This window comes from Neofelis nebulosa, chromosome 11 (genome assembly GCF_028018385.1).
Source record: "Neofelis nebulosa isolate mNeoNeb1 chromosome 11, mNeoNeb1.pri, whole genome shotgun sequence".
NCBI lineage: Eukaryota > Metazoa > Chordata > Mammalia > Carnivora > Felidae > Neofelis > Neofelis nebulosa.
The window spans coordinates 15,926,037-15,940,353 of NC_080792.1; the positions used below are offsets into that span (position 1 = coordinate 15,926,037).

The window sequence follows — 14,317 nt, forward strand, 5'->3', positions numbered from 1 at the left end:
GAGAAGAGACCTACTACCTAGCTTCAAATTTTGGTTTCATTACTTAGCAGCAGCATGATGTTAAACACATTATTTAAACTCTTTAAATCTCTGTCTTCTCATTTGTGAATTGGAGATAATAAATCACTTAAACCATAGCATTAATGGAGAACTAAATGAGACTGGGCAAGTTGAAATGCGTAGCATACCATCTGATATACAGTAAGTGCTCAATTAATGTTAGCTATTATTATCTCAAAAATGGAGCTGAAAAACGCTAATGATATCATCAATATGGAGCTGCCTGATTCCATTTTATGAAATATGGCTGATACACTTTTGGAGAACTGTAAAAGATGAGCTGCAATTGATCTTTAAAGACATTAAAAATGGTGTTGCAGAGGGACACCTGGGTGGCTCAGTTGGTTGAGCGTCCGACTTCAGCTCAGGTCGTGATCTCTCAGTTCGTGAGTTCAAGCCCCACATTAGCTTGCTGCTCTCAGCTTGTCAGCGCAGAGCCCTCTTCAGATCCTCTGCCTCCCTCTCTCTGCCCCTCCCCTCTTTGCGCTCTCTCAAAAATAAATATTTTTTTTTAAATGGTGTTGCGTAAAAAAAATGAATTAAATTATTGCACAGAAACATGGTAGGCCCACAGTCCCTTCTAAATAAAAAGGCAAGGATCAAAAGGGAGATATCTCAGCCTCTGTCATTCCTGACTCTTGGCTCCAAAATAGAGACCATTTTATTCACCTGATTTGTTTGAAAAGGGGAAAGAAACATGGTATGTTTCATTTTATTTTTTACGGAGACAGAATACTACCACATGATATTGAAAATGACTTCCATTCAGGAAGGCTTTATCCAATTAATTCAAGCATGTAAATATATGCTAAGGTACGGAATGTCCACAATGGAATGTCTTTCTTTACAAGAGGAGGGATTTCTTTTGTCTTTCTTACTTACTAGTGTGCTGTAAACACCCCAAGAGAAGTAGCTGATATTTGACAGATTTTCAATAGTTTTGATTGAACTAATGAAAATAACAAATATATCAACAAACTTGAATCTATCTATCTATCTATCTATCTATCTATCATCTGTGATCTTCAGTGAACCGGCTTCCCTTTCATCATCTTAGTAGCAAAGGATAAAAGAGAATCAAAAGTTCTAAAAGAGAGGATACATTTGTGGTATTCCTTTCTTGTTATCTTCAGCAAAAGATTTTTTTAAAGTTGCTGTTCACACTTGTATTCAAGCTCACACTGAAGTCTCATAAATCCTTTCCAAGCCTTTCAATGGCATCAGTAAGATAGTCAACATCTGCTCGTCTGGTGGCAGGGTTGGAAAAGACCATTCGAAAAAAATTTACTTTGTCTCCACATGGCTGGTAGCTTATCATGGCTGTGCCTTTCTCTATCAACCATCTTTGGAGCAATCTGTGTGTAAATGTAAATATTATTAAAAGGTGGTTTTATAAGTATATGCCCTCCCACATTCTAGATGGCTACATGACTATCATCAGTTCCAAGTAAACTGCAGGCAATTTAAACTATCAGGGATAATTTTTAAGAAGAGGCTTAGCACAGAAAAAAAAAAAAAACCCAACAAAACTCTAACATGTTCTATATTCATATTGTGGCTCTCATTACTCCGTGATTGACAATGACCAAACTCATAATATGATGTGTGCTAGAATGCATTAAAAAAAGGTGGTGTGACATTTTTGCTTACATTTATATGGCAATTCGAATAGAAGTACCTGAGAAAGAGGTGAGATGAAGTAGGAAATGGAAAAATAGTAGCATATTTTGGTATTATGACTTTCATCATTTGAAGGATTATACCACGTCTTGAGTTTTTCTGCAAGGTCACTGTTTTGCAGCAAAGCATAGTTTCTTTGTAAATTGCACAGAAACAAATTCCGTCAGTGTCATTGTCTTGTATGGCTCCTCAGACGACAGCATGCGTGTGGCGTTGGACAACATTAATACACTCTTGTGTTGTTATTATAGGGCAAAGTAGCACTGACAGTCGGGAAAGTCAGAAGAGGGCATTCTCTAACTACTTAACCTGCTCCTCTGCTAGTAACTTCGGCTTCCGCACACAGTTTACTTTTGAAATGCTACAGATGCCATCCGTGACTTAACTTCCCCATAAGTCTAATATACTGGCAGTGCAGAGGCAAACATATATATAATGTTCATGTAATGTCCTTCCCTATTTAATATTTTAATCAAGCAAGATGATCATAAAATAATAGATATCACTAATATAGTGATTGCCTACAATAATTTAAAGAATCGTCTCATGGTCTCCTCCTTGCCTTCCATCCAGGAGCATGTACAGAGCCCTAGGAGGGTCAGCTGTCTGCTAAACGAGCTGTGTGTACCTCAGGAGCCCACTTGCAAGTCTGTGTAAATACGTGCCTCACTAGTTCTCAATCGGTAGTAATTGCCCGAGTGGAAGATCACACATATCTAGAAAAGAAAGAATGAAGAGCTTCACTTAATACCTGCCTCAAACTAAAATATTTAAATAAGGGGTATATGAGAAGCAAAAAAAAAAAACAAAAACAAAAAAAAAAAACCAAAAAAATATTTATTTTCACTTAGGGTTTACAAGCCCCATGAGTTCTCTTTTTAAATATTTAATTTTGAGAGACAGGGAGCAGGAGAGGGGCAGACAGAGAGGGAGACAGAGGATCTGAATAGGGTTCCCTGATGACAGCAGAGAGCCCGACGCAGGGTTCAAGCCCATGAACAGTGAGATCATGACCTTAACCAAAGTCAGATGCTTAATTGACAACCCACAAACCCAGGGGAATTTTGATGATATAAAAAGTTGAAGGTCTTGGGGTGCCTGGGTGGCTCAGTCTATTGAGCACCAGACTTGATTTCAGCTCAGGTCAGGATCTCGTGGTCATGGGATTGAGCCCCACGTTGGGCTCCAAGATGAGCACGGGGCCTGTTCAAGATTCTCTCTCTCTCTGCGTGCCTGGGGGGGCTCAGTCTGTTGAGTGTCCGACTTCAGCTCAGGTCACGATCCCGCGCTTCGTGAGTTTGAGCCCCGTGTCGGGCTCTGTGCTGACAGCTCAGAGCTGGAGCCTGCTTCAGATTCCGTGTCTCCCTCCCTCTCTGCCCCACTCCCACTCGTGCTCTCTTTCTCAAAAATAAATAAACATTAAAGAAAAATTTTTAGAAGATTATCTCTCCCTCTCTCTCTCTGCCCTTCCCCCACTTGCACGTGGTTTCTCTCCGAACAGAAATAAGCATCTTTTTTTTTAAAGTTGAAGCCCTTAAACCCTGATATCAGATAGTGTTCAGTTTATCCTAGGGCACCTCACATTAACCCAGGAGAAGTGGTTGTGATGTTAGTATAACTCAAAATAAAACATGCTTTTGTGATGTCTGCTTAAGATGGGTTGAAAACTTACAACAAATATATGTGGTAAGTTACATATAATGGTGATCTTCTTCATTTTAACATATATCATTAAAGTAAAGAACAAAATCCCCCTTGTTATGATATTCGTTTGGATTTGTTTTTTCAGCTATTATCATTCATCGTTCTCTACTAAAATCTTACATTCTTGCTCAGATGACCTTATGATAAGTATCTCAAATTTTGTAATACTTCTCCAACCACCTCTTCTGTTGCTGTTAGGAATTGTTATTATTTTTATTCTTGTCTTTTCTCCTACTAAGCTTTCTAGCCAATTTAGAACGGGGATTCTGTCCATTTCGTTTTATACCTCTAACTCCTATTAGAACACCTGACATACATTAACCGATGAATGGATTAAGCAAAGGGTAGGAAACTCAGCCTGTTGCATACTGAGAACTTAATTAATATTTTTCAATTATATAAATTATGACTGGATTAATTTGCAAAATGGCTGATATGTTGAGATTAAGCTCATCTCTATACAAGTATTAAATCAGTGGCTTGGGACCACATGACCACTTATACTAACCAATCAAACTAAGGATGCAGACACAGTATTTAAAAGGCATTATTAAAATTAAAAACAACACACACACGCGCGCGCGCATTTACCTTTTGGAGTTCTTGATCTCTTTCAAAACCTTCTGGGATGTGTTTAAGTCTTGGTGGGAAATACCAGAAGCAGACATTGGTGAACTCAGGCTAAACCAAACATAAAGATTTTATAAATATCCTTAAAATTCTACTTAATTCCTTAAGTATTTCAGGGGTATTTTAATGAATTTCATTGTTAATATATTTAAAAATAGTTTTTAAGGGCCCAGTAGACATCAGGCACTAGACAGAGACAACAGAAATCGTCACTGTCCTCAGAGTGCCCAGTCTCTCTCAGATCCTTGCTCTCTTTCTCAAAAAGCCCTCATACCACAATTCTAGATGGTTTTCCGATCCAGTTAGATCATTCTCACCTGGTCTATCAGTTCTCTCAGAGATCTTCAGTCATGTGTTCCATGATCATTCCTCAAAATATTTTAACTAAACAATGATAGTTCCAGTTTCATATTTGAGAAAGATCCTTTGGGTTGAGATGTGGACGGTGGATTAGAGGAGAGAACAAGTGAAGAGAGAGGAATATTAGATATTAGAATCCTAAACTGTTATAGTAAGTCAGGAGAGAATGGAGAAGACTTCGCTAAAGCAGTGGCTGTGGGGACAGATAGGAGGCTTTTCGTTTCCAAAATCTTTAACAGATGTAATTAACCTCGGCTAGCCCTTCAAGATGAATTCAAGTTTTCTGGCTTCACTGTCTGGACGCCTTTCACATAGATTAAAAATACAAGAATACTTGACTTAAATTTAAGCTCATTTTGGAGAGGAAATAAACTATTAGAGGATGTGTAGTATTAAAAACAAACAGACTTCTTTGCTTCCAGTTTCCACTTAAGACTGCAAGAGACTCACAGAAATTAAGATCATAGTTTTGTCAGAGGGAGACAATTTTGAAGACAGACCAAGCACGTTTGTTTCTAAACATTTGCTCTTACTCGCATGGCTTCAAGCCAATGGATGGTTGACTAGGACTTAGAGAGGAAAATGGCCATAATGCTGGCAAAAATCTGTTTTTTCATTAACGTCCCCTTAGTGTATTGATAATAATGATCTACCAAAGATTATCATAATTTAAAGTCCACTTTCTCTCATATCATCTATTGTCCGGAAACCCAACTGCATATTGTAACATACAAGAAAAAAGCTAGGAACAATTACATTACTCTTATTCTGTGCCAGAGAAATCAGAAAAGCAATTATAACCAAATAGTTTTAATTATCCTAAAAGTGAAAATATTGAATATAATCATCAGATAAATCTTTTGGACCCTTGGCTTGTAAGACATAGAACTTATATGAAAAAAGTTTTAAAACCTAAATGATTTCCATTTAGATAAAACAACATACTTATGATAATTGCTAAGTACACTTTTAAAATGATCTCAGGTAAGATTCAGGTAAGAATACTCAGCAAGCAAAGTATAAATCCATTAAACTATCAAAAACTTTAAAAAAGGCATCTTTACCTCTGCATCAAACACGAGCTTAAAGTTATCTTTTTTCTTTAAAACCTTACAGAAGTATTTTGCAAGTTCCATGTGTCGGCTGATCTGTGCCTCAAAGCCACAGGTTCCCTGTAATTAAAAAAAATCAAAATAGGGGCGCCTGGGTGGCGCAGTCGGTTAAGCGTCCGACTTCAGCCAGGTCACGATCTCGCGGTCCGTGAGTTCGAGCCCCGCGTCAGGCTCTGGGCTGATGGCTCGGAGCCTGGAGCCTGTTTCTGATTCTGTGTCTCCCTCTCTCTCTGCCCCTCCCCCGTTCATGCTCTGTCTCTCTCTGTCCCAAAAATAAAAATAAAAAATGTTGAAAAAAAAAAATTAAAAAAAAAAATCAAAATAAAGTTTCCATTCATGTAAATTCCTTTAAGTTACATTGAAATTGATTTACATTAATTAAATGTACTTATTGAAATAAATAATGTGATTATCATCTTACTACCAGTAGGTGTCCTCCATTATCACTTCCTTTGTATTTCCAGATCATCATCCCACTTTGATGCCCTACTGTCCATGAACTTAAGGCCAGTTACTTAGCTTTCTACACTTCAGTTGCCTAGATCTACAAGTGTTCTCTAAATATTTTGACATGTAATTTTCATCTGTCTACTATGTAGAACAAATTTTAAAAAATATGTAATGTAATAAGGAGTGGGAAAATACTACAAATAAAGCCCTTGGCATACTTACAGGCAGAATGCATTTAAAAATTAACAGGGGCACCTGGGTGGCTCAGTCGGTTAAGCATCTGACTTCGGCTCAGGTCATGATCTCACATTCGTGAGACAAAGCCCCTCATCTGGCTCTGTGCTGATATTGTGGAGCCTGCTTGGGATCCTCTCTCTCTTTCTCTCTCTGCCCCTCCCCTGCTCATTCTCTCTCTCTCTGTCTCTCTCTCTCTTTCTCTCTCTCAGAATAAACAAACTCAAAAAACTTCAACAGCTGTTGAACTTCTGCTCTATCCCAGGCATGTAGTTTAGTGCTTTATACACTTGTTTTAACTTACTCTTAGAAGAACCCTATATAGTGAGCAATCGAGGCACAGAAACCTTGCTCAGTCTGTGTCTCCATCCACCTGCTTGCCTGTGGTTACTTCCGCTTGTCTCGTGGCACTAAGCACTATACAGGGGTGACTCTCCCACTTGTTTTCATCTGAGACCTTATCTCTGAACCTCAGACATATATATTCAACTGCTTATTCAAATCTCCACTGAGATAACTAATGAACATCTCAAAATGACAGGTCAACTCCTGATCTTTCTACACAAATTTGTTTCTCCCAAAGTCTTCTCAGTCTTGATAATATGTCAATTTGATCTCCCAGTTACTAAGACCCAAAACATTAAAGCTCTCATATCTTTGATCATCCCCTTTTTCTCATACCCCACATCTAATGTTTTGGCAAATTTCATTATGTTTACCTTCAAAATGTAATTAGAATCTAATAAACCTTAACCTACCCACTGCCGCTCTGCTGGCCCAGTCATTCTCTCCCACATTATTCAAATTGCTTCCTCACTCATCTCTTTGCTTTGGTCCTTACACCTACTGCCCAAGTTGAGTGTATGCATTCACAGTTATTCTAGCGGATTCTCAATACATAAGCCTTTGGAATCAGAGCTGGCTTCATGGGCCTACAGCCTGTGCAGTCACCCAGGCCCTACACTCCAGAAGGGTTTGGCGTTTAATTTAATTCTCCGCTCTTGCTGTCCTGAAATTCTTTAACATTTTACCTTGGACTTGTATTTGTAAGTAAAGTAAGTCAAGGGTCCCTAAGGAGACAATGGGTCGTGCATGTGAGCTAAGGAGATACATGGAACTTCCCTGTCTGCCATCCCCTTCACACACAGCATTTGCAATGTTCCATGAGCACAGAACCCCACTGGTCCTATGGTATGTGGGAGCTCTGGGACTCTCGATGCAAGTATAAGGTAAACACAACTGAGTAAGAGGGGGTGCTAAGAGCCCCAAGAGGCCACACTTTATGTTGAAACCAAAACTTGCTTCCCGCAGAATTTGTTTCTTTCACTCCTTGTGCTTTTCGATGCCTTCAGTGCCTTTCTCTACAGCAAATATATATGTATATTGTGTGTAATATGTATATATGTATAATATGTATATTTATATATACACATATATGTAACAAATTTAATTATATGAATATGTAGTTAGAACCAACAACTCTCACAATTTTAAGCAAAATTCATTTGGAAAAGACATTGTTAGCATTTGAAACGTGTAAGAATAGGAATGATTAAGTATCAATGGGCTAATTTCTTGTGATAACCACTTCATCATCTGATATTATGCAAGAGATTTTTCGCGGAGGGCAGTTTGGTTCAGGGGGAAGCTATAAACAGTTCAAAAGGAGAGAAGAAAAGCTTGCAGAAAAGTTAATAGAAATTATTGATGAAGAATGTTCCTACTTTTCAAAAAAATTAAAAAATGTTTAATGTTTATTTATTCATTTATTTTTTTAAATTTTAACGTTTATTTATTTTTGAGACAGAGAGAGACAGAGCATGAACAGGGGAGGGGCAGAGAGAGAGGGAGACACAGAATCTGAAACAGGCTCCAGGCTCTGAGCTGTCAGCACAGAGCCTGACGCGGGGCTCGAACTCATGGACCGTGAGATCATGACCTGAGCCAAAGTCGGATGCTTAACTGACTGAGCCACCCAGGCGCCCTTATTTTTGAGAGAGACAGAGACAGAGCACAAGCAGAGGAGGGGCAGAGAGAGAGGGAGACAGAATCCGAAGCAAGCTCCAGGTTCCAGCTGTCAGCACAGAGCCCGATGCGGGGCTAGAACTCACGAACCATGAGATCATGACCTGAGCCAAAGTCGGACGCTTAACCCACTGAGCCACCCAGGCGCCCCTAAAATTGTTTTTTATGTTTGCTTATTATTTTGGAGAGAGAGAGAGAGAGCATGAGCAGGGGAGGGGCAGAGAGAGACACACACACAGAATCGGAAGCAGACTCCAGGCTCTGAGCCTGACGCAGGGTGCGAACCCATGAGCCATGAGATCATGACCCGAGCCGAAGTCAGATGCTCAACTGACTGAGTCACCCAGGTGCCCTTCCTACTTTTGATTCTGAAGAAATGGGCCCAGGATCACTGAAGTGGTTGCCATAGTGTTTACTAATCTCCAAGAATTTTCCATTTAGAACTTTTGGTGGCAATCATGCATATTGAATGGACATTAAAAAATATCATGGTATGTGTCCATATTGCAAATGCATCTTTAAGTTCTGTAAAAAAAAATCTGCAAAGATTGACTATTAAAGACAATGGCAGGGGCGCCTGGGTGGCTCAGTTGGTTAAGTATCTGACTTTGGCTCAGGTCATGGTCTCACGGTTTGTGAGTTCAAGCCCCACATCGGGCTCTCTGCTGTTAGCACAGAGCCTGGAGCCTGCTTGGGATTCTGTGTCTCCCTCTCTCTCTCTGCCCCTGCCCTGCTCACACTATGTCTCTGTCTCTCAAAAAGTGAATAAACATTAAAATAATAATAATAATAATAATAATAATAATAATAAAAGACAATGGCACTTCTAGTTTAAGTTTGATTGGATTCTGTTAGCCCATGTTCTCCAAAATGCAGACATCATGAAGAGATTAAAGGTGCCAGGATTTGACTAGTGAAAATACCTGTGTGGAAGACAGTAGGAAAATTCAGAAAGGGCACCGGGAGGCCTTGCACTAAGTCAGCTGTCGGAAGAGTCTTGTGCTTCTCAGGAATGGAATGAATGCCTTAGAAACCCTGACATGCTCAGTCACTGGCTGGGAGAAAACTTTGGAAAACAGCCCCAGGGCAGATGTAATTATGAATTTAAGAGAAGCAGATGGGGCTTTTGGACAATTAATCTCCCGATAGCATTCTCCTGGCCAAAACACATTGATTTTATGAATCCAAAACCAGTCCAACCCATGTAGAAAACCCATGTAAAAAGAAGCTTTCACATTATATTTGCTTTTGCCCATATAGTCAACGTCTGTAGAATCTTATTATATGATTTTCTTCTTATTTTTATAAATTATCACAGTTTTATGTAATTAATTTTATACAAAATATGAATTTCATTAACTATGGTTCCTCTTTCTACCATCAATGAAGTATCCATTGTGTAATTAGAGCAAAGGAGGACAAAACAGAATTTTTCAGACTTGCAAGTCAACTCGTCCCTTTCAAACCTGCCATGGATATTTCCTGAACTTGATTACCAGTGTGAGACATGTTTTCTTATTGGAAAAGCATTTCCATTCCAGTGTATACTGAGTTTTATGTAATCATCTGCTCCCATTGAAAGGGTAATAAAAGCTTTCTTATCTCTCCAGGAGTCAAATGCTTTCATTCTGGGGCTGAATGGCATAGACTCTTTCCAACACCGAAAGAAGATTCCATAACATTCAGGAGTAGACATAAACTCTCTTTCCTTTCCTTTCTCTCTCTCCCTCCCTTCCTCTCTCTCAGAGTGGGTATGCCAGCTCACGTGTAAGATTCCAGTTGCCTGATTGCAGGATCCCTCTCCTGGGAAATAAATCTCCTTTGCACATGTAGGGTGATGTGCCATGGCCTCACCATGTTGTCCTGAGGTGGAAACAGGGTGTGGGAACCTGACACTGAGATATCCTCTAAGTAAACAGTTGATCTCCCTCTGACTGGGAAACCTTGTGTTTACAGGAAGGATGAAGGAAATAAATACGAATACTAAAAATTCATTGGTCATGTCTATTTTATAGAGGGCCAAAAGAGATGGTTCAAGTACACAATTCTCCAATGGTCTGGCTCAATCCAGGCCAAAGGAGCTTATCTGTGCCCTTTGAACTGCATGTCTTAGGCCATTTGTGGGTAATAGAACCAGTTAAGTGGGTCACACCAGCTTTTCTTTCAATGAGATAGAGTGAAATAGAAAACATTAGAGGATTTCATATATGAGAAGGTGTTTTTCTGAAACTTGTTTTAATTATGTGTCTGTGAACATGTTATTGGGCCACAACATAAAATGTATTTCTTAGCGTGGATTGTGTTAAAAAGTTTGAATGCCACTTCTTTACTTTATAAAGGAATAGATACACTATATGATCCTTTGCATAATCCCTTAAATATATCATTTTTTTAAAGTTGTGATACATATTGAGCATTTGTGACTTCAAGAATAGACCTGATAGCAAATATCTACGTGTATGTGCCCATTTAAGCTAAGCCACCGTATATGCTGTGACGGACAGCTAAGCTATGGCAGAACTGGCAACCTCTTACAGAGTTCAGGAAGTTCATGAAAATATTTATATAAATACAATCTTTACAGAATCAGATTGAGGGATATTTGGATTATCGGTGCCTGGGAGATCGGCACAAAATTTGGAGCTTTGTGTTTGTTAAAATTTGACCTTGGAATATTTTTTAAAGCAAGTTTAACAAAATTTCCAAATTGGCTATTTAAAAATCTTCAGGAAAAGAACTTACAGAATGCATATCTTTGAATAATAAAAATTATCGGTGAAACTCCCAAGACGAACTAATGACTGAGTGTCTCCCCGAGTTACTGGTAATCTTGAGTCAGAGTGTTGACTAGACGTCAGGTCATTGCTGGGTGACTTGTACAAAAAGTGGTGTCTCTGGTTTTGTGGTAGTATATTTCTGACCAAAAACCAAAACCAAAACCAAAACCAAAACCAAAACCAAACCTTCAAATTAAGTAGAAGGGGTTGGTAAGATATTATAGATGATGGTAGTTCACGTCAAAGCTTTCACCTACGCAGAACCCAGTGTCCATCTTTCCATGGGGCACTGGGACTGGAATGATAGAAATAGCTTCTAAAAGCATGCCAATTATTTAAATTAAAGCTTATAAACAAAGGGCAGGAGAAAGGCACAGAACACGTCCTGCTGTTGTTATCATCTTTGGAGAGACTATCTGCTGACCTTGACTATAAGGTAGAGTGTACATCTGTGTGATAAATAAGGGTTCACCTCTAAGAATCTATATTGACTTCAAGTTCACTTGACTATTAACACTTCCAATTAGTAGAGGGGGGAAAAAGTTTGTTTTTTTTTTTTTAAAGTTGTGGACAAGTTTATATTCCTGATAGATTTTTATTCCCATGGTTTGGTAGAGCGTATAATAATGATGGAACATACCAAATTCTTTTCCACCCCCATTAGAATTTATACCTGAGAAGCCAAGCTTGTCATCTGCAGTTAGAAATACAGCGCTTTTCTTGAGAGATGTGTGGAAAAATATAAAACTTTGGAAAAGACACCCAAATAGAACTCTAAAAAAAAAAGGAATAGTCTATACTCTTCATCCAAATGAACAGGACCTAATACAAGGTATGACAAACTCCTACCTTTGCTTTCCACATCAACCATAGCTTAAAGACATCAACATGTCGGCCACGCTGAATAGTTTTATCCCCAGTGTCAAAGTCAACATTGTAGAGTTTATCTGGCTGGAAAAGATAAGCAGCGTGCATCTCGTTGCATGCTTCCAGAAGACCCTAAAAAAGGAATAATAATATGTCTACATGTAGGTTATATACCTCTCAGTAAGAAACCACCATTATTTATTTCAATTACATGCACTCTGTGTTACCTTCGTTTTTTTGATTTTATTTTTTAAATTGTATTAAGTTTTTGTGTCTTGACTCCAGTATACTTAACATACAGTGTTCTATTGGTTTCAGGTGTAGAAGACAGTGACCCAACAATTCTATACGTTACTCAGTGTGTGCACTTTTAAATAGGATTTTGTTTATATAAAAAAAATATGTTACTGTTCTAGGATTTTGGTATATCCTGTTGTTCTTTGGGTTTATCTGGAACAAGTGGTATAATTGGATTAACACAAAATTTATCCATTTTTCTTTAACTTTTCTCAAAGACCTCGATGTTTTGCTCTTTTGAGATTATTTCCTATTATTACGTCTTAATGAGAATTGAGGGCCTCGTTCACTTGAACGAAACTATCCCATGAATCAGCCAATAGGTGCCAGTCAGCACACTGCCCTGTTAGTCTCGGTAGGTAGAGAATAAAGTAATCCACTCACTTAATTTTGTGCTTCTCACATAAAAGATGTTGAAAATGTTCCTCTTCAGTGTTGAAGGATGGAGAAACATTTGCTTCGGATGGCTAAGAAGTAATCACTAGAGCAAAGAAATGTTTCCCGTCACCCAGCAAAGAGAGGCTTTGCTCAAAGGGTATGTGTTGGAACAGCACAAGCGAGGCTAAATCTGTGTGCAATGACAGGGGACCGTTTAAAGGTACATTAAGCGTAACTTCTGTGTAAGAAGCAAATAACAATAGATTTATTATGTGTTTGTTACATACTGGGCACTTCACAAATATCACATCATTTGAGCCTCACAGAAATCTCATAGCATGGGTCCTATTGTTGTATCAATTTTATAGATCGAGGAAACTGATACTTTAACATATTAAGCAATTTTTAAGGTCATATATCCAAATAGTGATGAATCTGGGATCTGACAAAAGGGCAATTTCTCTGGAAGTTGGTGGAAACCCAACTTCAAAGGAGAAATCTCACACTTTTTTTGGGTTTTTTTTGTTTTTTCCTTAGAATAGGCTTGTGGATCTAGGGAAAGGAGCACAATGTGATGGTAAAAATTGAAGTATTTGGGGGAAAAGGAATAGAAATGATACCTTAAAAAAGAGTACATTGTGTTTTTATATCTTAAGTGTCCTATTTACACATGTAAATATTTTCTCTCTAGTCTACTTCAAACTCCCCTTTCAATGTTATGTTTGGCAAGAGTTGGAAACTATTTAAAATACTTTATAGATTTATATGAACAATATGGGAAAAAATATTAAAAAAACTTTAAAACCGTATAATCAATATTTAAGTTTTATCTATTCTGATGTGACGATTAAGCTATAGTTAGTCATATTTACCTACAATCTGACACGTGCTGCCAGGTCAGTGGGTGTGAGGTAAGCAAGGGTGAAAATCCTCTACCCTGCTGACTTTACAATCTGGGTTGCAGGAGGTTGGGTGGGGTAAGGGCAGAGTTAGGTACTAAACACAATGGGGCATATGTGAATGTGAAGTTGTACCCAGGATAAATGCTATGGAGGAGTTTCAGGGTGTCATAAGAGAATATTCTAATATTCTAAGGATCAAGGATTTCGCTTAGTCTGAAGGTCTAGGAAGTGAAGTCTTCTGGGTAAAAGTCATTTTTGAGTTCAGTAAGAGCTAAACAAGAACGATGTTGGGGGAGGGTGTGGGAGACATAAGCAGAGCCAGACCCTGATAGACAGAAGGAAAAACTCATGCCAAGGTCATATGTGAGAAGCTGCATGGCTGCATGACTCCTTCTTGGAAGTAAGGGCAAGTCAAAGGATCTCAAGGGCAAAAAGCATAGGAAAGCAGAAGGTGAATGGGAGAGCAGAGAAGGGTATGTACCACCCAGGCCTTGGGGATCATGTCAGGGATTTTAATCCCACCCAAAAAGCAATGAGAAGCCACTGAATGAGTTTCAATTTTGCACCGTGAAAATGTCCTTATGAATGAAAGAGACTGACATGATTAGCACTTCATTTCAAAACAAATGGCATTGCCTTCCTCTTCAACAGTGAAGTAAAAGATATTGGAAATTAGTTTTAATTGTATTTTATGTACAATTACAGCAAAATATATATACTTATAGTGTCTGTAGGTGCCTTTTCAGCATCAGAAAATGTATTCATTAATATTGAATATACTTGGTTTACACTGCTCACTAAGGCATGAGTCAAAATGGCGTTACGTACAACCTGAGACACT

At 38.5% G+C, this 14,317-nt stretch overlaps 1 protein-coding gene across 1 annotated transcript in view; it reads right to left on the reverse strand.

The window, feature by feature from the left end:
- Positions 1-1,249: 1,249 nt before the first annotated feature.
- The window catches only part of LOC131489571 (glutamate decarboxylase 1-like), a 49,800-nt gene continuing 36,732 nt past the window's right edge, over positions 1,250-14,317 (reverse strand). The window contains 4 exon segments of the mRNA XM_058691605.1: positions 1,250-1,415; positions 4,028-4,125; positions 5,499-5,606; positions 11,882-12,031. Coding sequence (XP_058547588.1) covers positions 1,250-1,415; positions 4,028-4,125; positions 5,499-5,606; positions 11,882-12,031 — 522 coding nt within the window.